Source organism: Gobius niger, assembly GCF_951799975.1.
Source record: "Gobius niger genome assembly, chromosome: 1".
NCBI classification, from domain to species: domain Eukaryota; kingdom Metazoa; phylum Chordata; class Actinopteri; order Gobiiformes; family Gobiidae; genus Gobius; species Gobius niger.
The window spans coordinates 13,794,327-13,816,248 of NC_136852.1; the positions used below are offsets into that span (position 1 = coordinate 13,794,327).

Consider the following 21,922-nt stretch of genomic DNA (forward strand, 5'->3'; position numbering starts at 1 on the left):
GAAAGACTTAACTTAGGACTTGCCTTTTAAAATAAAGGCATTAATAAGCATAACTAATCTGCCTATAAGTGTTTTATTAGCAATCTATTAGACTATTTATAGGCCATGAACAATGCGCTTAATAATATTAATAAGCAGCTTATTAATACCTTTAATAAGCAGCTTATTAATTTAGGTATTGACCCCTTGACCAATTGACTTGGACTTAATTGGGACTTGGACCGTCTCGAATTGGACAACTAGGATTTTGTGACTTACTCCCACCTCTGCTTCACTGACACCACAAATCTTTTCTTGATGACACTAATGTTTCTTTGTATATAAACCTTTTTTGAGTTGGCCATTAACAGATTGACATTGTATGTTGAAGATGATGTTAAAAACACTGGAGCAGGATTGTCAAGTAAATCTGCCCCAAACCCAGACATACGGCTTGGCAGTAATTTCCAATGTATGGTCTATTGATGCGGGCCCTTCACTTTCTAATTTAAAAATCAGCTTAGTGTGTAACGTATTACAAAAGTGACGAGTTACAAAAATATACGACTTTTTTCAGTAACTAAGGATTAGGGATGCACCGATACCACTTTTTCTAAAACCGATACGAGTACGAGTACTTGGATTTAAGTACTCGCCGATACCGAATACCGATACGAGTACAAGGCATTTTCTTCAACATTCTTACTTTTTTCACAGCAGATTGGTTTGTAATTAGTAAATTTACTCATGTACATTTCCTTAAGTAAAGTAGGCTACACATTTAAGAGCAGTTATATTAGAATTGTGCTGATGCCATTTATTTATTTATTTTTATTTTCATTCAATATAATTTTTTATTTTTTATTTTTATTGCACTGTCCATCATAGACAGAAAAGCCCATGTCCAAAATCTCCCCGATGCCTGTGCTTTATTAATTTATATATTTTTATTTAACAATAGTATTGAGATGTTACTTAAATGGTCTCTTTTCGTCTTTACTTCAGCTCCGTGTGGATTTTCTTGTGTGTTTTGTAGCAACTTAGCGAGTAGCTACAGCGTTTTCATTGTTCTGCTGCAGCTCATTTTCGCTCTATATGGACACGCTGTATCTCTTTTTATTTGGATTTTCGGAGGATTTTTTAGTCGCTGGGTTAGTTTTTCAGAAGAATAAACCCCTGGGCATAAAATGGCGTCAGAATCGCCAAAACTGCGCTAGCCGCGAGTTAGCAACATTAGCCTGTATCTTGTAAACACTGCAGACGCTGCAGCACGAACAACATTAAGCTCTGGTTAAATCCAGCACAGACTCAGATTTAGGGAGTGTCATCTGTAATAAAGTCAGCTCTATGTGGAATATTGTATTTCCATCAAAGAATTCTCCAGTTTGTTGCTATCTTCTCTCCTCAGCTGAGAGGTGCGCCTCGTGCGCTGGCCACTCGTCAAATGGTAGGCTATCGGTTTCTGGTATCGGGACATCATGAATGAGTACGAGCATGAGTACAAGCCTGTGGTATCGGCCACAGGCTACTGGTATCGGTATCGGTGCATCCCTATAAGGAATATAACATATTACTTGCACAAAATACGGTAATAGATTAGTCATTACAATTTAAGTAACTCAAGTTACAAGCGCATTTAAATGTATGAAAATGTTATGAAAAAAATGTCAAACTCCCCCCGAAGAAAATGCAACACGTCAAATCAAGTTGAAAGTTGGTGTACATCTGGTATATATCTGCAGTTGGGTGCAGCTAAGGTCGTCAAAACACAAGTAAATGGGGACAGTAAAGGAAAAGGAAATCTTTGACTGCACTTTTGCTCGGTGACATTATTATTATTACTATTCTCAGTTCATATTTTGTCAAAAGTAACTCAGAGTAGAGTAACTCAGCTACATTTTTAAAACTGTAACTAGTCATATAGAATATATATTGCCATTTTAAAGTAACTTGCTCAACACTGCATATTATAGTTTTTTCATCTGTGGAAAAGATTTAAAAATAATAATAATAATTACACTTGACGGGATCATCGTGGCCTTGTCAACACCCCCCCGGAAGTTGTGTCCTTGAATGTTTGATGATTTACCATAACACTGTAAAAAGTTGAGTCAACTTACAGTGAACTATTTTTGAGTTGTCTCAACCAAGGTTTCCAACGTTTTAGTTCAACACAGTAAATTGTTGATTAATTTGACATTAGGTCTGCAAAACTTTCAGAGATGTTATTCCATCTATTCCATCTATATTCTACTATAGCATTTACACCGTAAACATTAGCCATTGGTGATGTTTACCCGGCCATGCGGACTTGTTTGGGGAATCCATTGGTGTCTGCCTCCAGCACACGTCTCGATTCATCTGACCACACACCCGCTCACATTAGAGTGTGCCAGTGTCTGAAGCACTGCAGACATGGAGGAGGAGGAGGTCTGAGAAAGCTGCGCGAGAAAGAGAGGCAGGACACAGAGAGGGGAGGCTAGCGGCTGGAAAGTTGCTACTTCAGGGTAATGCAGACCGCATGGAAAGGAATGCCTGCTTCTTTGTAGGCACATGGAAGAGTAAATGAGGAGGAGGATCGAGGGAGGAAGGCTACACACGGCGGTAGGAGGGATCTAAAGGCAGCCTGCAGCGTGGCTCCGTCTCAATGAAAGCTCTCTACTTTTCTGTGCTGGCTTCCGCTACAAGAAAGCACATGTTCCATTGAAGCTGGGAGTAAACACTAAGATCTCCAAGTCCAGTGTTTTTTATGATGTAACAGATTTGTAGGATTCTTGAATGTTTTTTGAAGACCTTGCATTTTTCTCTTTTGACTCTGAAGCTGGACAGCACTATCCTCATTGGACTAAGATCACATGACTTTTGTTGACACATAGCTCTCCTGTGATGTGAGGGGTTGGTGAGGAGCTTTTTGGAGTCTACTGCCAACTCACGGGCTGGTGTGATGCTGGGTCAGTCACAAGGCCATTAAAGCAGAGAATACAGGCACCAAATGGGGGCATCATCTTGTCATCAGAGCTAACTTCCTGTGTCACACTTGTGCATGAAAGCATTGTATAAAATGCAATGGGATTCTTGTAATGCTTTTATTGACAAAGTGAATTTTCACTGATCTGAGAACTCTTCAGCCCTTCAGTCATGAGCTTTGAGGTCTATAATGCGCTCCTGCCTGTTGTACTGTTGCTGGTCCAAGCTTGGAAGGGAAGCTGTCACCCTCAGTGCTTGGATTACAAGCCCCCGTTTGGGCCCCGGCAGCCGCTAGGCTTCTGCAAAGAGTACTCCAAGTTTGGATGCTGTGACCTGGAGGAAGATGAGGCCATCTCAAGCAAGTTCTACAACATCATGTCCAGCTTCGACCATTCAGGCTTTACCACCTGCGGGAAGTACATACGCAGCATCCTCTGTCAGGTAGGAGACCATAGATGTTCATAAATAAACAGTAGTGAACACATTAAGATTTGGAGGTGATGGGAAGGTAATTTAATTGCATTGTTTTTGATTTTTTCATTTCTCTTTCAATGAATAAAGCTAACAGGAGATGGGAGATTTAGGTTTCAGATGTCAGCTTTATTTGTGTGCTTACTTTATCTTTAAGAAGCAATATTGTTCTATTCTATAAGCAGGCTTGATAATGGTTTCATTTGCAAAGTCATTTGTGCTGCATCTGTGTGGCACGTGTAGCCGACATAATTGCATGCTGACTTTTCATTGGTAATGTACCCACTTCCAATGAAAAGCTGCAGGTTGGATCTGAGAAGCATGCTGTTAAAATAAAATAACCATTGACTGATCTACGTATAATGAAGGAATATATCATCGAGATCCCCTCTTAAAGGTTGCATCATGCTCTATAAAAAGGAGCTGACAAATCCTTTGACCTTAAAGTGTAGGTTTCTAACACTGTAATTACAGACTGAAGTCTTTTCTCTTTTCAGGGCAGTGTAAAGAGTTTACGGCAGTGCACGTAGGACTGAGGATGGTTTGTGTTGTTTACACAAGAAGCAGCAGAAAATTCAGAATCTGTGGGAGGAACTGACCGTCTTAGCTGTTTTTGCTGCATAGTTACAAGTTCTACATCAATCTTTACTGGTGGTATTATTGGAAGAACACTTTTTGTGAAAAAGTAAGAATCTGTGCAGCCTGGTACAGTATAAATGACATTAGCCTGCTCAGACGTATTTAGTTTCCACCCTTCTCATGCGGCTCACAGTGTGATGGCAGGAGTTAAAGGGGCCCAGGAGGTGGTCAGGTTCCCCCGCTGCAGGCCACTTATCATGGGTAAACTCCTCAGACTGAGCCCCTCTGTTCCCCATGCCCCGCAGGAGCTTCCTGGCACAGCCTCTTATCACTTTAGACAGAGAGACAGGAGAAAAGATGGAAGGAGGCTGGAGAGGGAGATTTTCTTCATCCAGAAGCTTAACTGAGCAAACAAACAACCATTTCCTCCTGAGCCGAGAGACAGGATATATTCAGCTCCTGCCACAGAGGAGCACTGACACACTTCATTTATTACATAAGAAACCCGAGTCAACTCGTCAGGTGCATTTTAAAAATTGAAGAGTTCATTTGCAAAAGCAGATATCTCAATTTTGAATTTTGACGGTGATGAAAAACACTGCTATGTACAGTACAGAGAAATTTGTGAGCTTACATTGAGCTTTTCCAATGGCACCAATCTCTTCAATTGAAGACTGTTAATTAAATATTTTACACTTGCCAAAAGATCATTGGTGTCTAAATGGGAAACTGGATCCTTATGTGAGGCTCAAGCTCATCCAAAACATTGTTTCCAGTGACATTAAGCAACCACTTTGAAGAAGCAATAATTCATCCCATTTTCTCTGAATCCGTCAGCATTCTGGGTATGGTTTAACGTTATTAGGCATGTGCTTACCATGAATCCCCTCTAATCCAAAACAGATCCATATGGACAATGACAAGACGTGCATGAGTGTTATGGCCCGAAGATCTGAGTCAGCCGAGCATTGCTTAAAACAGCTGTGACTGATTAACCTGGAGACTCTGAGGACTTTTCACATTGTAATAATGTACAGGAGACAATCCCCATATAAATAAAATCCTAAAAGAAGATAATTTCATGTGTATCGAGCTTTCGCACAGACACAAGTCAAAGTGTTTCACAGGGCATAATTATTCGGTTATCTCATAACCGGTGTTGGTTAAACCACGTACAGTATCCTTCGAAAGTTTAGAAATGCTTTTTTATGTGTTGGTTTTCCTTTTATTTCAAGACTATTTACACTGTAGATTCTTGCTGAAGGCTTTCATTTATGAATGAACACATATAAAAAGTTGAAATAAATTCTTCCAAATAGCCACCTTTTGCTTTGATTACTGGTTTGCACACTTTTGACATCTTCTCAAAGGGCTTCATGATGTAGTACCTAGAAATAGTTTTCACTGCACAGACTGTTGAGTTGACGACCTAGAGTAAAGGGTCTCACTTTTAAAGAATGTCATATAAAAAATGTTTTGTGTATTTTGTCCCCCTTTTTTGCTTCCTACATAATTCCAAGTATTCATTCATATTTTAAAGCAGTACCAAGTAACTCACCCCCTAGAGGCCATAAGCACCACTGCAGGTGTCATAGCATGTTGCATTTTTTTTTACTCATTATTTGTCCGTGAGAGTAAATACAAGGCTGACAGAAAAGACAAAGGGAGGGAGGGATATTGTACATCCAATTACACAAAGGAGATTTTTTTTTCCACTCAAACTTGGCTGTAAATACTGTTTAAGTAGCGCTAGCCCGGAGTTAGCTTTACCCGTTAGCCTGTTAGCTTCTTCTTCAAGATTCCATCCAACCAAGCTCCAAGACGGTTCAATCCACTAGTTTCCCAGACAAAACAGTGACAGTTACGCTCACCTCGCTCACAACAACTCAGGTTTGAGAGACAGAGGATTGTTTTTGTTTCTCCTTATAATACTAGATATGCACGTGATAATGCTAATATGGGAGGACGGCGGGAAAGATGGTATGAGACTGGCATATCTCACTCAAGCTACAATTCCACATGGCCTACCGTCTTGGTACTAACCAGGCCCAACCATGCTTAACTTCAGAAATCCGACGTCAGACCCCCCTTTACAAGATCAAAAGAAGACGAATCAGAATGTACAGTACGATTACAGTACCCATCTGGAGTCTGCTGGAAAACTACCTCGTCGATGGCTTGAGACGAACCCAGCATTGTTTTGCCCCATAAAGCTAAAGCTGTTTTGCAGACTCTCTGAAGTCTGTCCAGTAGACTTTCATTTTAACAAAGATCCTTTCACGGAGTGCACTCACTCTCCCCTTTTATGCATTGTTTGTGCTTTCTGGGCGCTCAAGGTAATCCAGCGGCCTGGGTTGTCTGAGGTCACCGCACTCCAAATTAAAGACTAAGCAAAAACAATAAAAGATGCATCGATTTTTGTGCAACTCTTTCTCACATTTTAAAATAATACGAGACAGAAAAGCAATTCCCTATACCTATAATATTGATCAATGCACTGAAAAGGTGAGAAACTTATTCCAACCTACAAATACTGCAGGGTTGTTTTACATTCAGATGCCTTAAATAAAATGTTTCTTATCATTATGGAGGCATGGTCAACAGATAACTCAGAATAGTTATCACAGTCACCGTGAAGGCCAAAAAACCTCCACATTTCTCTTAATAATGAATTGGAAAAAGCCAAGTAGAGCTGCATGTTTTTACCATTCAATTTAGCCCCATTTCACCGCAATGGAAATAGATGTTTATTTTCTAAACTTTATGCACAAATTAAAGTTTGAAATTAAAACGTTTCCTGTCAGGTCTGGTTAGTTCACCCAGTTCCAACTCATGTAATAACATGGTCACCTCCTACGTAAAGACAAGTAAAGGCTGTGGTGTCAGGGTTTGAAAGCTGTCCTGTCCACGTGATGAACTGTGTCCTGGGATACTTTCTCTGGGCCTTCTGGGTGTGGACAGTGCGGTCAAGACTTAATAACTGACTAACCGTCCAGAGATCCCAGTTTATACCATAGGGTCGCTAAATCTATACAGCACTGACACGGTAAGGTGGACTGAGCTTGTATGAGCAACATAGAAAAATATTTTTTTTTAAATTTGGCTGGGGGTCATTTTCAGATTTATCAAGTCTTAGACATACGTGATCCTGACAGGTCTCGTGTGAAGGTCCTCCTGTCCGTAATTGTTAATCTAAAGTTTGATATATTTAGGCAGGGAATTATTACGATAAACGATATTATTGAAGGCCTTATTTTGCCACAGAAACGACTGCTAAAGCTTAAAAAGGACAGTTGCGCTCTGTTCAAAAAGTACACTTAAAATATCCCACAATAATAATGAAATAAAATTAGACACAACCTACTTTGGGTATATAAATTAAGTATTACATTTGAGAAATTGATAAATAATGTAAATCGAATAATAAATAATAAGCCCCAAAATGGATGGTTTAATTGTCAGTTATTGAACGATAAGTCGATATAGTATTTATCGTGACAGCCCTAGCTAGTAGCTACACACTCATAACTTTAGATTTTGAGTTTTGAATTGTTTTAGAAACACTGGTTGATCGGGTTGGGTATCTTGATCTTCACGATACGATACGCATCACGATACAGAGTCCATGATATGATACATAAGTGTATTGTGATGGAGTGCCCATAAAACAAGATAAATTACGAATTTTAAGAAAAAAAGATCTTATAATTGAGGACTGTATTATGCTGAATGAGCTCAGTATGCAATTTAAGCCTTTTATTGATTGACTGCGGAATTCTTCCGCAGTCAATTATTGGTTTTCATGTTCTTTATTATTATTCCTCTTCCATCTTTTTCCCGATTTTCTAGAGCTTTCAGCACCTTCATGCTTTGTGCAATTTATGCAAGTTATGCATCAAAACGCTCCGCATGTTGAGGAGAAGGGTGCTATTACTTTTGGGACTTCTGCAACTTATGGTTTTTCCGCAATCGGCCAAAATGTCGGAGATTTTTCCCATTGACTTATAATGAGGCTGCCGCAAATCCATGCTTTTCTCCACTTTTTTCTGCATTTTATGCAATTTCTGCACTTTGTGCATGTTCAGATTATGCAACTTGTGGGTTTTGAGAAAAAATTGTCCTTCTGCAGTTTTCCAGTTTTTTTATATGAGAGTTTGAAATTTTTGCATTGGTGTGTATGGGGGAATCCAGCCAATGGGGAGACTCCAGGCCTTTCAGCCATTTGTGCAGCTTCTGCCAATCAAGCACTGAGGCCATTTCAACAGTTTGACCAGTTTATGGAATATAAAAGCAATATAATATTAACAATTTATGCAAATTAACCACTTTATGGGATTTAACCAGTTAATGCATTTTAAAGCGTTTATGCAACTTAAGAGTTTATGCCATTTAGGATTTATGAATTTTAAAGAGTTTATGCAATTTACATAATTTATGCAAATTAACCCATTCATGCATTTTACCACTTTATGCAGTTTATACAGTTTATGCAACATGACATTTTATGCATTTACCAGTTTATGCAAATTAGATTATGCAAATTAAGCAATTTATGCAATTTGAAGAGTTAATGCAATTTCTGCATTCGCTTCCCGCAATTCCGCAGTCAATCGCAACGGCGCAGCCATTGCATTTCTAGTTGCAGTAGTTACAGTTCTGCGTTCTGAATCAAGACTATGGTTAGACAAGCATATTTGCGGATATTTGCGCCTCAATACGATACGCGGATGTCACGCAATCCGTAACGATATATTGCTGTTATGATATACAGCCCTATTGGTTTACATTGGTTTACATCTATCCCTCAATAAAAAGTGCTTTCCGTCTATGCAGGAGTGCTCCCCGTATGCAGCACACCTGTACGATGCAGAGGACGCCAACACTCCGATGCGGCTGCTGCCCGGCCTGTGTAGGAACTACTGCTTGGATTACTGGCATCAGTGCCGCTACACCCTGAGCCTGCTACTGGAAGACCAGGGGAACGCACAGCACATTTACAACATGACAGCTGCCCTAGAGGAGGACAGCAAACTCTTCTGTGACTTCCTGGAACTCAAAGACACACAGTACTGCTACCCCAACGTCCTGAGCAATGAAGGTACTGCATGTTGAGCCCTGTGTTTGGTCAAATGAGACATGGTTGAACGTAATACTAAGTGGATTCCTGTAGCTATTGTGTTTTTTTCATATATGCATGTTCTTCCCGTGTCTGCATAGGTTTCCTCTGGGTACTTTCCCCTACCATGAATAACATGTACAATAGGCCAGGATGAGTGAGAGTGTGTTTGAGAGTGCGAGTGTGGGACAACGAATGGATATTAGCCCATGATGGGATCAGCGTGGCGTGTTTACAGACATGAGTCCATTAACATGCACTGTCCGGACCAAATAAATGCATAAATAAACAACAAGGGACAAGTCAGTGTCAGTGACATGTCAGTGACAAATTAATGAAATAAATTCACTTATGGAATCCAGAATGCTCAACTCCCTAGTTTTAAAGGATGTTAAGCCTGTAGGTTTTCTTATACAAGACAGCTCATTGTGAAATGTGGGAGAGACATTTAGCAAACTTTCAGAGCAGGCCTCCAACCCACAAAGCTGAGGTAAACTGCCTTTGCTCTGCCCGATCCCATCAGACCTCGGAAGCTAAGCAGGGAAGGGCCTGGTCGGTACTTGGATGAGAGACCGTTGGTGGTTGGTGGTGGTCGGATGGCATAGAATGGTAGCCTCGTGTCCGTCAGTCTAGAAACTTGGTAATACAGGCCATAATGCGCAATACAAGTGTATGCTATTATCATTATTATTTTTATATAGAAGCAGATTTAACCCCTCAACTGCCGCCTGCGCCAGAGTGGGTTTCAAGGTGATCGGGACTGTTGAGCTCCATTGCTAATGTCTACACGCTTTTTCTTTTATCATGTTTATTTCAGGTTGCTATGGTGAAATGTTCTAGCACCCTCTGCTTTATAAAGATGTAATGGTAAAATAGTCAGAGTCAGACTTTTTTTTCATTTCCCCCCAGAGCTAAATGCTAACCTGGGGTCGGTGCGGGCGGACCCTGAGGGCTGCCTGGAGCTGTGCTTGGAGGAGGTCGCCAACGGCCTGCGAAACCCTGTGGCCATGATCCACGCTGATGACGGCTCTCATCGCTTCTTTGTGGCCGAGCAGCTGGGCTACGTGTGGGTCTATCTGTCCAACGGCTCCAGGATCGACCGGCCTTTCCTCAACCTGACCGAGGCTGTGCTCACCTCACCCTGGGCCGGGGACGAGAGGGGCTTCCTCTGCATCGCCCTGCACCCAAGGTTAATACAAAACGCACATGGGTGTCATCCACTTAGTTATTCACATAGAAAAGTAAAACATGAATAAAATAAAAAAAAACTCCTATTTGTGCTATTGTAGATTCAGCACAGTGAAGAAAGCCTACGTCTACTACTCTGTGTCTGTGAAGAAGCAGGAGAAAATCAGAATCAGTGAGTTCACGCTCTCAGCTCACGACGACAACCAGCTCGACCACACGTCTGAAAGGTGAGGTTTTTTGTTGTCGGGTAATTGTCAGATAGATACAGACGACATCTCCGGAATCGCCCATATATGGTCATGTTTGAAAACAGTTAAGAGGAAAACAATTTGGAGAAAAATCAAAAAAAAAAAAAAAAATCTAAATCTCTAATTATTCAAAAACTACTTTAACAAATGCTGAATTATGAACATGGTTTTCTACTAAATAAACATACAATGACATGGGGAGGAGCAAAGTGGTTCAACAGCCCATAAATACATAAATAACGGAGAATGCTAACAGAATGCTACATGCTAGCATCGTGCTAATGCTAACGGCTAGCTAGCGCAAGCTACAACTGCCGTGTTTTCACTTCTACTGAACAATCTGCTGTGAGAAAATATCCATATGGACCCGATTTACACTTAACTTTATTTATGTGTGATAAATAAGTTCATAGTTCACCAGAAAATGGTTAAAAGGAGTGGAAAATTGTGTTTCTCTACAGATTCTATTTTCCCCCTCGCGAAGCCACGCCCCCTTCTATGTCAAGATGCAGTCTTGTATCTTAGGTCAAGACAATTGATACTGTTGAAATTTTGTGGAGCTATTGTTGCTGCAAAACGATGAATGCACTGATGTGTGCTTAACATCACCACTTCTTCAAAGACCAGTCTGCTGTTTTGTAGGACCATTCTTGAGGTGGTGGAACCAGCGTCCAACCACAATGGCGGCCAGCTTCTGTTCGGCCATGATGGATACCTGTACATTTTCATCGGTGATGGGGGGCGAGCCGGGGACCCCTTTGGAAAGTTTGGCAATTCACAAAACAAGTAAGATGCACAGCTTTTATCAATATACTGTACAGCGGGTTCAGGAAACAAATCTGATCAGGCCTTTTTAACCTCTTCACCCCCGCTTTAACCAAGTGTGTTTTCTCTAGTTCAGCTTTACCCAAATCTAAAAGGTTACAGCCTATGCCAGTGTTACACCTCATTTGAAAGCTACGACCTACAAAACTCATCTAAACTCATCATATTTTTGCCACATTTTCATTGCTTTTTGTCACTGTTTTGTTGCTTATTTGTGATGTTTTTGTTGCATTTTCATTCTTGCTTTCGTCTCATTTCTGTTGCTGTTTTGACTTTTTTTTAAAGAAGCTTTTAGATTTGGGTAAAGCCAAACTGGAGAAAATATGCTCGGTTAAGGTGGGGGTTAAGAGGTTAAATTACAGTATTTTATGATGTAGCAGTTTTATACTCAAATTTTAAAAAGATAATTTCAATTAGTAAAAATTCTACATGGACTGCCCTACAATAATACATTAAAACTATAAATTTAAATGCTTTCGAAGTGATTAAGAAAAGAAAATCCATAATTTCCCTGTATTCAGACACAATACAACCTATTTCATGGTACACGTAAATAAATAGATGTCTTTAAAGAATATATTTTTGAACATAAACCATTCAGAATTCAACATAATAACATAAAAAGAGACATAATAGCCAACTTCCTGAACCCTGGATAAAAATGCCCCGTCGACTATTTCAGTTAATGCTGTCATACTGCTGTATATTTTTATCTTGTTAAATCAGTTGCAATTACGTTCCTGTAATAGATCGTATTTAGTCCTCCCCAGACTCTGACACTTGTATATTTCTGGCGTTGTTGACGTGCTGCAGTAGCCGTTCTGGGAAAGGCGAGGGATACACCCAGCCAAGCCTAATATTGACTCTACACGTCGTGGGCAGCTGCGCCCTGCTACAGACTGCACCTGGAAGAAAATACCTAAATACTGTTTCTGTATGTTATGAAGGTCCACTCTTCTTGGGAAAGTGCTGAGGATTGATGTGGACGATAATGATGATGGCGCTCCCTACAGCATCCCGTCTGACAACCCTTTTGTGCGCGAGAAGGACTCAAAGCCAGGTATCGCTGACTGCCCACTGCTCACATAGAAAGTTCTGTGTCTATAGCTGAAAACTCAATAATCAAGCAGAAAAAAGATATACATGTATGTGAAAATGCAACAAAGCTTTTGGAGGAACAAAGGAAGGAAAAGAAGGTAGTGCAAATAAAAAACAGTGAAGCTCGTCAAGGATGCATGCAAGATTTTTAGCGGCTATGGTAATACATTTAATATATTATTTTATGTCCTCTTTATATTGGATATGCGGTGACATGCAATTATAAAGTATATAGCCAGCAAGAAGGCTCGATTCACACCTGGGTGGAGTTTGCATGTTGTTCCCATGTCTGCGTAAGTTTTCTCCCGGTACACCAGTTTCCCCTATCACTAAAAACATGTACAATAGACGAAATCCTCCAGATACTGACCATCTGCCTGGCTCCACATCCTTACGAGTTGCCCCAGCGGCATTGAAGGATGGGTCAAATGCAGAGGACAAATTTCCCTACGGGGACAATAAAGTTATAGCTTAACCTTAAAGGAACAGGCCACCGTTTTTCCTTACTGAGATGTGTTCTTACCTGAGCTTAGACGAGTCGATACGTACCTGTCTGGTATTTGTGTGTGAACATATCTATCTGTAAAAACATATCTCAGTATGTAAAAACGGTGGCCTGTTCCTTTAACAGTGACAGTGACCATGAGAGTTGTGAAATTATATAAACTCATTCCTGTAAAGGATTGGGAAGTTAGAAAATGTGTTGAAAATGTATTGAATGAGTTTGAACCAGTGCTACGTTTAACAGTTTAAGTTTTCGCTCTCTCTTTCATTGTTGAGAACAACAAAATCAAGTGGGGCCTTTAAATGGTAAATGGTAATTGATAAATGGACTCAACTTATATAGCGCTTTTCTACCTTTATCAGACCCAAAGCGCTTTACAGTAAGGAACCAGCCACCCATTCACTCTCTCATTCATACACCAGTGTACACAGACACTGGAGACAAGGAGGGTGAAGTGTCTCGGATCGAACCCCTGACCTTCTGATCAGGAGAGGACTCGCTCTACCATCTCGCTCTCTTTCTAGGACTCGCTCTACCAGTGTCTGCGTACACTGGTGTGTGAATGAGAGTATGAATGGGTGAGTGGATCCTTGCTGTAAAGCGCCTTGAGTGCCTAATGTAGGTGGAAAAGCGCTATATAAGTTGAGACCATTTACCATTTACCATCTACGCCACTGTTGAGTATAGGGCCTTTAACTTATAATATGCTGTATTCCCAAACTTTAACAAATGTGGAGAAATGTTCGGAAATGAAAATGAAACCAAGTTTGCACATGAGAATGTTCATAGCTGCACTACATGAATTACTCTCTCATCAAACCATATAAATTGGGGGAACACTGTGCTGCCTCTGACTTCCTCATTTGCACTGGAGGAAAATGCACTATATTTAGACGCGCAACAGTGCACGGGGTCTGTTTTTCTTTCACTCGTGCTGCGTTTACAATGTAGATCTATGGCGCTAATAGAGGTGTAATCCTGTGTGTTGTCGTTGCAGAGATCTATGCGTACGGTGTTCGTAACATGTGGCGTTGCTCCATCGACCGTGGTGACCCGTTGACAGGCAGCGGGCGGGGCAGGATGTTCTGTGGAGACGTGGGGCAGAACAAATACGAGGAGGTGGACATCATCGTGAAAGGTAAGACACTGAGCAGACGCTGCTCATTTCTGTGATTTCAGTGCGTTCGGACTGACGTGGACAGTAGTGACCTTCAATGCAATACATGTCAGAATACAGTAATATGGCATCTACTTTTTGGATGACTCAGAAATTTACTCATCCCTGTGCTGTCCAAATATGATTCAGATGTGAGTCTACAGTGTTTTTTCTTCTTCTTCTTTCTTCACTTGAGTAGGATTATTTTTAAGGAACAATACAGGAACATTTTTTGTTACTTTTTCAGTATTCATTACATTTACAAATCTATTAAAGCTGAATTAGTGAATTTGTTAATAGGTTTGGCTGTCCTATAAGCTCTGAACGTAAATCTTACTTAAATGTTATTTTGGAATCTGAAATCGGAATCTGTCAATCTTTTTTAAAGGAGGGAACTATGGCTGGAGAGCAAAAGAAGGCTTCAGCTGCTACGACCGCAAGCTCTGTCAAAACTCCTCTCTGGGTAAGTCCATCACTGGGGCCCTTCGATCAGCTTCCATAAACTCAAATGTATTACTGCAGTAAAGGGGAACTGAGTCGTGTGCCCCAGAGCTTTCTCTATGTCCTGGGTCAGTGGATGGAAGATGAAGGCTGTGGCTGCCATCTTGGTTTTTATATTTATTGGTTCTAACAGAAGTATTTTTTGTTAGTAAGGAATGTGACAAGATACTTTTCACAGAGTGATACTTATTAGTGATACTATATAAAAATTACGACTCTGCATAGATACAGTACCTCTTCCTCCAAGCAGTTTACTTGACATTTATCTCGAGCTCAGCCAAAAGCAGTTCTGCATTCAAAGTTGCAGAAACTGTTTGTTTTCACTGCCATGCCCCCGGCTGCCTACAGAGGGAGCTCCATCCCTGGCTCCGGTGTCTTATCCGTACATAGATGTTATTTCAAATTATAAAATATAAAACCCCAGAGCTGGAGTACCCATAAGATTGTTTTTAAAGGAACAACCCACCGTTTTTCCATACTGAGATAGGTTTTTACCTGAGCTTAGACGAGTTCATACGCATCTGACTTCAACACGTTTGGAGCTACTGCAATACACTGGGAGAGGCCAAATGCTAACAACATCTTTGGTCTTTTTGCGTGACTGAGGGCACACAGTTCTTCCATTCTGTGATATGTTCTTACCTGAGCTTAGACGAGTTGATGCGTACCTGTCTGGTCTTTGTGCGTGCCCGTGGAAGAGCTTGGCCGCTTCTAACTTCAACCCATTTGGAGCCATAGGAATACACTGGGAGAGGCCAAATTCTAACAACATCTTTGGTCGTTTTTGCGTGACTGAGGGCACGCACAAAGACCAGAGAGGTACGCATCAACTCGTCTAAGCTCAGGTAAGAACATATTTCAGTATGTAAAAACGGTTGCCTGTTCCTTTAAGCCTCACTTATACATAATATATCATAATATAACTCATATAGAATGATCATTGTGAAAGCGGATAGCTCTTTCTCTCCCCATCAATGACAGCAGATACAATAGGAGCAATAAGAAATTTGAATTAGCTCAGTGCTTAACATTAAAAGCTTACGTTTTTCTGTAATATTTACTGGAGAATAAAACATGTATTTGTTTTTGCTTGTAGTTTGATTTTTAGTTTGTCTATGCAGATGACATATTGCCTATCTTTGCGTACCCCCACAAGCTGGGCAAGTCCGTAACAGGAGGGTACATCTACCGGGGCTGCCAGATGCCAAACCTCAATGGACTGTACATTTTTGGAGACTTTATGAGTGGGTGTGTGCCTCAAACCTTTGACGTTTATCTTTTGGCAAGTATTGGAAGTTATGTTGAGCATGATTATGAATAATAACATGTGTTTTGCTTTCAGACGTCTGATGTCTTTAAAGGAAGATGCCCAGACAGGAGAGTGGCAGTATAATGAGATCTGTATGGGGCGAGACCAGACGTGCCGTTTCCCTAAACTCATAAACAGCTACTACAAATATATCATCTCGTTTGCTGAGGATGAGGCAGGTAAGGCGGACTGAAAACAGTGCAAGTGTGAAATAATAGTTATCATCATCATACAGTATTACACTTATTAAAAGGATTATTTTGCTCTGATTTATTCTGTCAATCTAAATATGTGGCACAACAAGATCAGTGACTTGTAACTGATGAGTAGCAGTTGCACCTGGCTTATTAAATCAAACCATTCATGTATTTTTTAATGTTATATGCACTATTATATTGGTTGTAAGCCTTATAAAACTTTCCCATGCACAGTGAGTAATCTTTCTCCAAGTGCATGTTTACCCGTCTGTCACTCCTGCAGCTTTTAATCCAACTGTAATTGCACTGAAAAAGAATATAAAAGGACAATTACAGAAATAATACATAATTTGGATTGTGAGTGTTCTGCAGTATTACAGCTTAGTTATCTCTGCTGGGTGAAGCATCTGCTGCTACTTTATTGTTACCTTTGCAGGACACGGTCAGCGCTTTTGTTGATCCTTACAGAATTGGAAATTAACAAAAATGCTTGGTTTTCTTCAGATGAAACCACTTAAGTCTTTCTGACTTCAAACAGTGAAGAGCGGTAATTTTAGGTTCACAGTTGCTTTCAATTAAAAGAAGACACCACAGATTACTAGGCACTTAAGTTGAAAACACATGATTTGGCTTTGAAATATGTCTTTCTTTTGTTTGTTCTGTAATTTGAATGTTAAAAAATAATGTGTTTCTGTGTCACTGTTCCCAGGGGAGCTGTACATGTTGGCCACAGGAGCGGCCAGTGCTACAGCCAAAGCCGGGGTCATATATAAAATAGTGGATCCATCCAGGTAACCAGTCACCCGTATGCACTGTGTTCGATGCCAAAAAAACAAAACATGTAATTTTATTATTATTTTATGTTAGGCGCGCACCACCTGGAAAGTGCAGTGTAAAGCCTTCTCCTGTCAAGATCAAAGGAAAACTCATTCATTTCCATCCTAAAGAAGGTGAGAATTACAACTGTTGTGGCTTAGCTTCTTAATAAAGAAGCCAAGTATAATTTATGAGTTAGGTAACCCACCGGAAATTCTTTCTTAAGTTTCGCCAAAATCCTCCATGATCATTTAAAACATAATGGGTGACACTGAAATGAACCTATTGTTAATGAAAGTGGCGAACATAGAGAACAGTGCCCTCTACTGGACACATACGTCCTCATTACACAATTGTATACTTTATCAAAGCTATTACCAAGTGCACTTTCTCCAGTTCGGCTTTACCTAAAACTAAAAGCTTCTCAGCTGTAGAGCAAAAGTGTAACGCCTCATTTGAAAGCTTAGACCTACAAACATGATTGGAAATGTTGTCATATTTTCGCTGCATTTTTGTCACATTTTTTAAGCCTTTTTGTCATGTTTTTGGTTCTTTTTTGGTCTTTTTTGTTGCCCTTTTGTCCTTGTTTGTTGCTTTTCACGCATTTTTTGTCACTTTTTTGTCACGTTTTTTGTTGCATTTTCATTGCTTTTTTCATTGCTTTTTGTCGCTTTTTTTTTTTTCACACGTTTTTGACACTTTTTAGAGTGTTTTTCATGCTTTTCCGGCACTTTTGTTGACACTCTTTTATCCTTTGTTGCTTTTTCATCCTCGTTTTGTCAATATTTGCCAAACTGGAGAAAATGTGCTCGGTTCAGGTGGGGGTTAAAAGGTTAAAAATACAATACATTGAATAAGCTACTCTGAGTTTGTATTGCATTATTCAAATAAATTGTTTCCGGTTTCCTCCTTTCAGAGTTTGTTATCGACAAGAAGCCGACCACCACCCCTGTTCCCACCACCACCATACGAACCACAACCACCACAAGAAAACCCCAGTCCCCACGAAAACCTGCCGTCTACAAACCCCCCATCTATAAACCGCCCCCACCGACCCGAAAGCCCAAGCCCAAGCTTACGACTGTCCCGCCAACGACCAGAGCTCAGAGCACGAGACCGACCAGAAAACCTTCCATCACCACATTACCTCCAACCACAGCGCAGGCGACCAAAGCTGCTCCCGTCCCCAGCCCAGACACGGGTCGGCCCACTGGTGCGCCAGCTGTGCCCACCATTATGTCCACTGTCAGGACCAGCAGTCAGGCTTCAGACAGGACAGGTCCCACACGGGGCAGAGGTGAGAGCTTTAGGCCAGAGACAACTCTCCTCTTCATTACATTCATTTCTTTATTGATGTTCACATGTTAAGAGCTTCTATCTGCTGTGAAATTGCTCGTAGATAATTGATGAATATAGCAGGGCAGCTAATGCATTGATTTACTGTAGATTTGAAGCATGGATTTTATGCCCTCGTCATCACAGAGATACTGTTGTTCTTAGACATTTGTGACGATTTTGATTTCTGAACTGAGTGCAGTTTCTCCAGTTTGGCTTTACCCAAATCTAAAAGCTTTGCGACTGGAGAGCAAGAGTGTAATGCCTCATTTGAAAGCTGAGGCCTACAAAACTGATCGTAACTTTTAGATGGCGTTGTTGCTGCATTTTTGTCACATTTTTTAACCGTTTTTGTTGGGTTTTTGTAGTTTTTTGTTGTGTTTTTGTCTATTTTTGTTGCTTTTTCACACTTTTTTTCCCCATTGCTTTTTGTCCTGGTTTCGCAAAGCGTCTGTCACCGTATTACGAAGCCCTGGAAGGGACATCAGACAAAACAAATTGGGGGATGAAATGTTTTTATTTAAAAAAATAAATTAAAAAAATTCCCCAACATAATATCTCATTCCCCGTGATAATATCTCATTCCCCCGTGATTATATCTCATTCCCCCGTGATAATATCTCATTCCCCTGTGATAATGTCTCATTCCCCATGATAATATCTCATTCCCCCCGATAATATCTCATTCCCCCGTGATAATATCTCATTCCCTGTGATAATATCTCATTCCCCGTGATAATATCTCATTCCCTGTGATAAAATCTCATTCCCCGTGATAATATCCCATTCCCCATGATAATATCTCATTCCCCCGTGATAATATCTCATTCCCTGTGATAATATCTCATTCCCCCGTGATAATATCTCATTCCCCATGATAATATCTCATTCCCCGTGATAATATCTCATTCCCCGTGATAATATCTCATTCCCTGTGATAATATCTCATTCCCCTGAGATAATTTGTGATGTAAAAGAAATCTATTTTTATATTTCATCAAAATATATATTTTTTTTTTTCCCAAAAAATATTTCCCCCCAACATAATATGTCATTCCCCCAAGATAGTATGTGGTAAAACAATTTTTTTTGGTCTGATGTCACTTCCAGGGCTCCGTACATTTTTGTTGCATTATTGTCAGTTTTCTGGGACGTTTTCGTTGCGTTTTTTGTCAAGTTTTGGTCGCTCTTTTTGTCGCTTTTTTTGTCACCTTTTTGTTGTGTTTTCATCCTCATTTTTGTTGCTTAATTGACGCCTTTTTCAAGAAGCTTCTAGATTTGAGAAATGCCAAACAGTTGAAAGTGTACCTGTTTCAGGTGGGGGTTAAGAGGTTAAAAGTTTAGTCATCTTTTGTTCTTTTATAATTCAATTGTTCTAAATCCTTGTAATCAGTGTGTAATTAATAACTAAACAATGTTACTTGACTACCTACACGTTATTTATAAAGGATGTTGTGGGCGAAGAGAGATGCGTAAGAGGCAGCTTAGAGAATTGCACATGAGTGAAACTGGACCTGCTCTGCCTTGGGCTTGAGGTTTGAACTTGAAAGAGAAAACAGGCCCCTTCAGACCTTAGCGTTGCCACGAAGCACAGCTCACAGTATTTACAGCCGCTCTTTTTCTGTCTCACAAGAGCCACGAGTGCATAGCAGCTATTGTACTTAACGCATTTCAATGAGGCGCTTTCTACAAATGCACTACACTTCACGTAGAACAGCAGACTCCAATCTAAGGTCTGGAGGAGGCAGGAGAACCATTTATCAAGTATCCATTGTGTATGTAATGGTTTTCTCTGTGGTACACTTAATAGCTGTAGACTTTTTTTGCGCCATGTCATCATGTTTAATGTTGAACCCAAAAGGGACGAGCTATTTGCACAAAATTGTCAAACTCAGGTACAGTGGCGTTACCATCAGTCACTTATCTTTCCTGCTAACTGTTTCTCTATGGCTGGCCCACAGAAAAGAGAAATGTGCTTTTTTAAATGTACAATGGTTGCACTAAATCATTTAAATTAGGTAGCAAATTTATTTAAATCTCAAATAAATGCTTTTGTTTGGACATTGCTCTTTGTGTCTGTGTCTTCATGTCATCCTCAAGATTACAAGAGTAGTACACCATGGATAGGAGTCGAAAGGCGCTGTTTCACAAGCTAACAAGAACTTGCAGATAAAGGATCTCAAATTGAAAAGGACATCATTTTAAATTCCACTTGGAAGGTCACAAAAAAGGGCTGTGAAGACCTTTGGCGTAACTATAATGAATTGCAAATTCTCTGAGTATATTATAATGTTACTTAGATGTTTTTATTCATTTTCTTATTTAGTGCACATCATATTTGCCTTGCATGCGGTTCAAGTTACGAGTGATTCTGTGTGCCCCTCAGGTGTGTTGACCACAGCCTCACCTAGGACTGTTCAAAGCCCCCTCTTCACTACGACACCACTGTCCGGGACCAGCCCGCGGCCGGCATACTGGGACCCAAAACCCACACCGTCTTTACACAAACCTACCAGAACTGCGACTGACAGCCCCCAAACAGCACCCAAAGGGGACAAGGTGCGACTCGGGGAGAAGCTTGCCGACACTCGAGAGAGCAACCAAATCTTCAAAAAACCCAGGCGAAGGGGGCAGAGGAGGGGTAAAAAACTGCGGGCCGGTACTGTGCGCCTCGTCAGTATGGATGGGTTGCCGGATCGGGGCAGAGTGGAGGTTTATATCCGAGGAGAATGGGGCTCGGTGTGTGACGACCTCTTCAGCAGGACGGCCGGTACTGTGGTGTGCAGACAGCTGGGGTACAGCAGTGCGCTGGCTGTCATGAAGAGGGCCATTCTAGGAGCGGCTGAGGACAGTGTTAAAATCCTTCTGGACAATGTTGAGTGTAGTGGCACGGAGGACACATTGCTCGGGTGTAAGAGGTCCAAAGTAGGAGTACATAACTGCTCACATAAGGAAGATGTTGGGGTCATCTGTGGTTATTAGCCTTATTGGATGTAAATGATTTTAGGTTGCCCTGTTCCAATTTTTTAAAGGAACAGGCCACCGTTTTTTCATAATGAGATTTGTTCTTACCTGAGCTTAGAAGAGTTGACGCTTACCTGACTGGTCTTTACGCGTGCACTCAGTCATTTAGCATTTAGCATTTAGCCTCTCCTCTATGGGCAGGGGTGGATCTAGAGGGGTGGCACCCCAAGTAAAGGTCTTGCCACCCCAGCTGCCATCCCATTGTCATGTGATGTCTCACATCTGCTCTAGAAGCTACTTGGGTGCATAAAGAGGCTCACTCTGTTAGTACTTTTTGACAGGACAAAGAATTATAACAACTTTAGAGCTAAATAAGGTGCCAGGTGCTCCTGTGCCTTCCAAGATGATTTTTTTTAATTTTTTTTTTTTTTTATTACTACTACTACTACTATTTACCTTGTGATCAAGCAAAACTTGCGTACCCCCACTATAAAAATTCGACATAGTAAGATGTGTTGCCACTCCAGAAATTATCCCTGACCCGGCTTGCCACCCTGAGGAGAGGAGGAGAGGCTAAATGCTAACAACATCTTTGGTCTTTTTGAGCGCACTCGTAAAGAACAAACAGGTACACATCAACTCGTTTAAGCTCAGCTAAGAACGTATCT

General features: G+C 40.7%; 1 protein-coding gene across 1 annotated transcript; it reads left to right on the forward strand.

Annotated features, from left to right (window-relative positions):
- Positions 1 to 2,440: 2,440 nt before the first annotated feature.
- Positions 2,441 to 21,272, forward strand: LOC306975959 (HHIP-like protein 1; the record flags this gene model as incomplete). Its single annotated transcript, XM_079573790.1, has 14 exons — positions 2,441 to 3,387; positions 8,830 to 9,094; positions 10,022 to 10,301; positions 10,402 to 10,527; positions 11,191 to 11,334; positions 12,321 to 12,433; positions 13,974 to 14,114; positions 14,521 to 14,595; positions 15,755 to 15,881; positions 15,976 to 16,121; positions 16,849 to 16,930; positions 17,007 to 17,089; positions 17,872 to 18,252; positions 20,677 to 21,272. The coding sequence occupies exons 1-14, from the start codon at positions 3,118 to 3,120 to the stop codon at positions 21,270 to 21,272; spliced, it is 2,829 nt and encodes a 942-aa protein (XP_079429916.1). The 5' UTR covers positions 2,441 to 3,117.
- Positions 21,273 to 21,922: the final 650 nt, after the last annotated feature.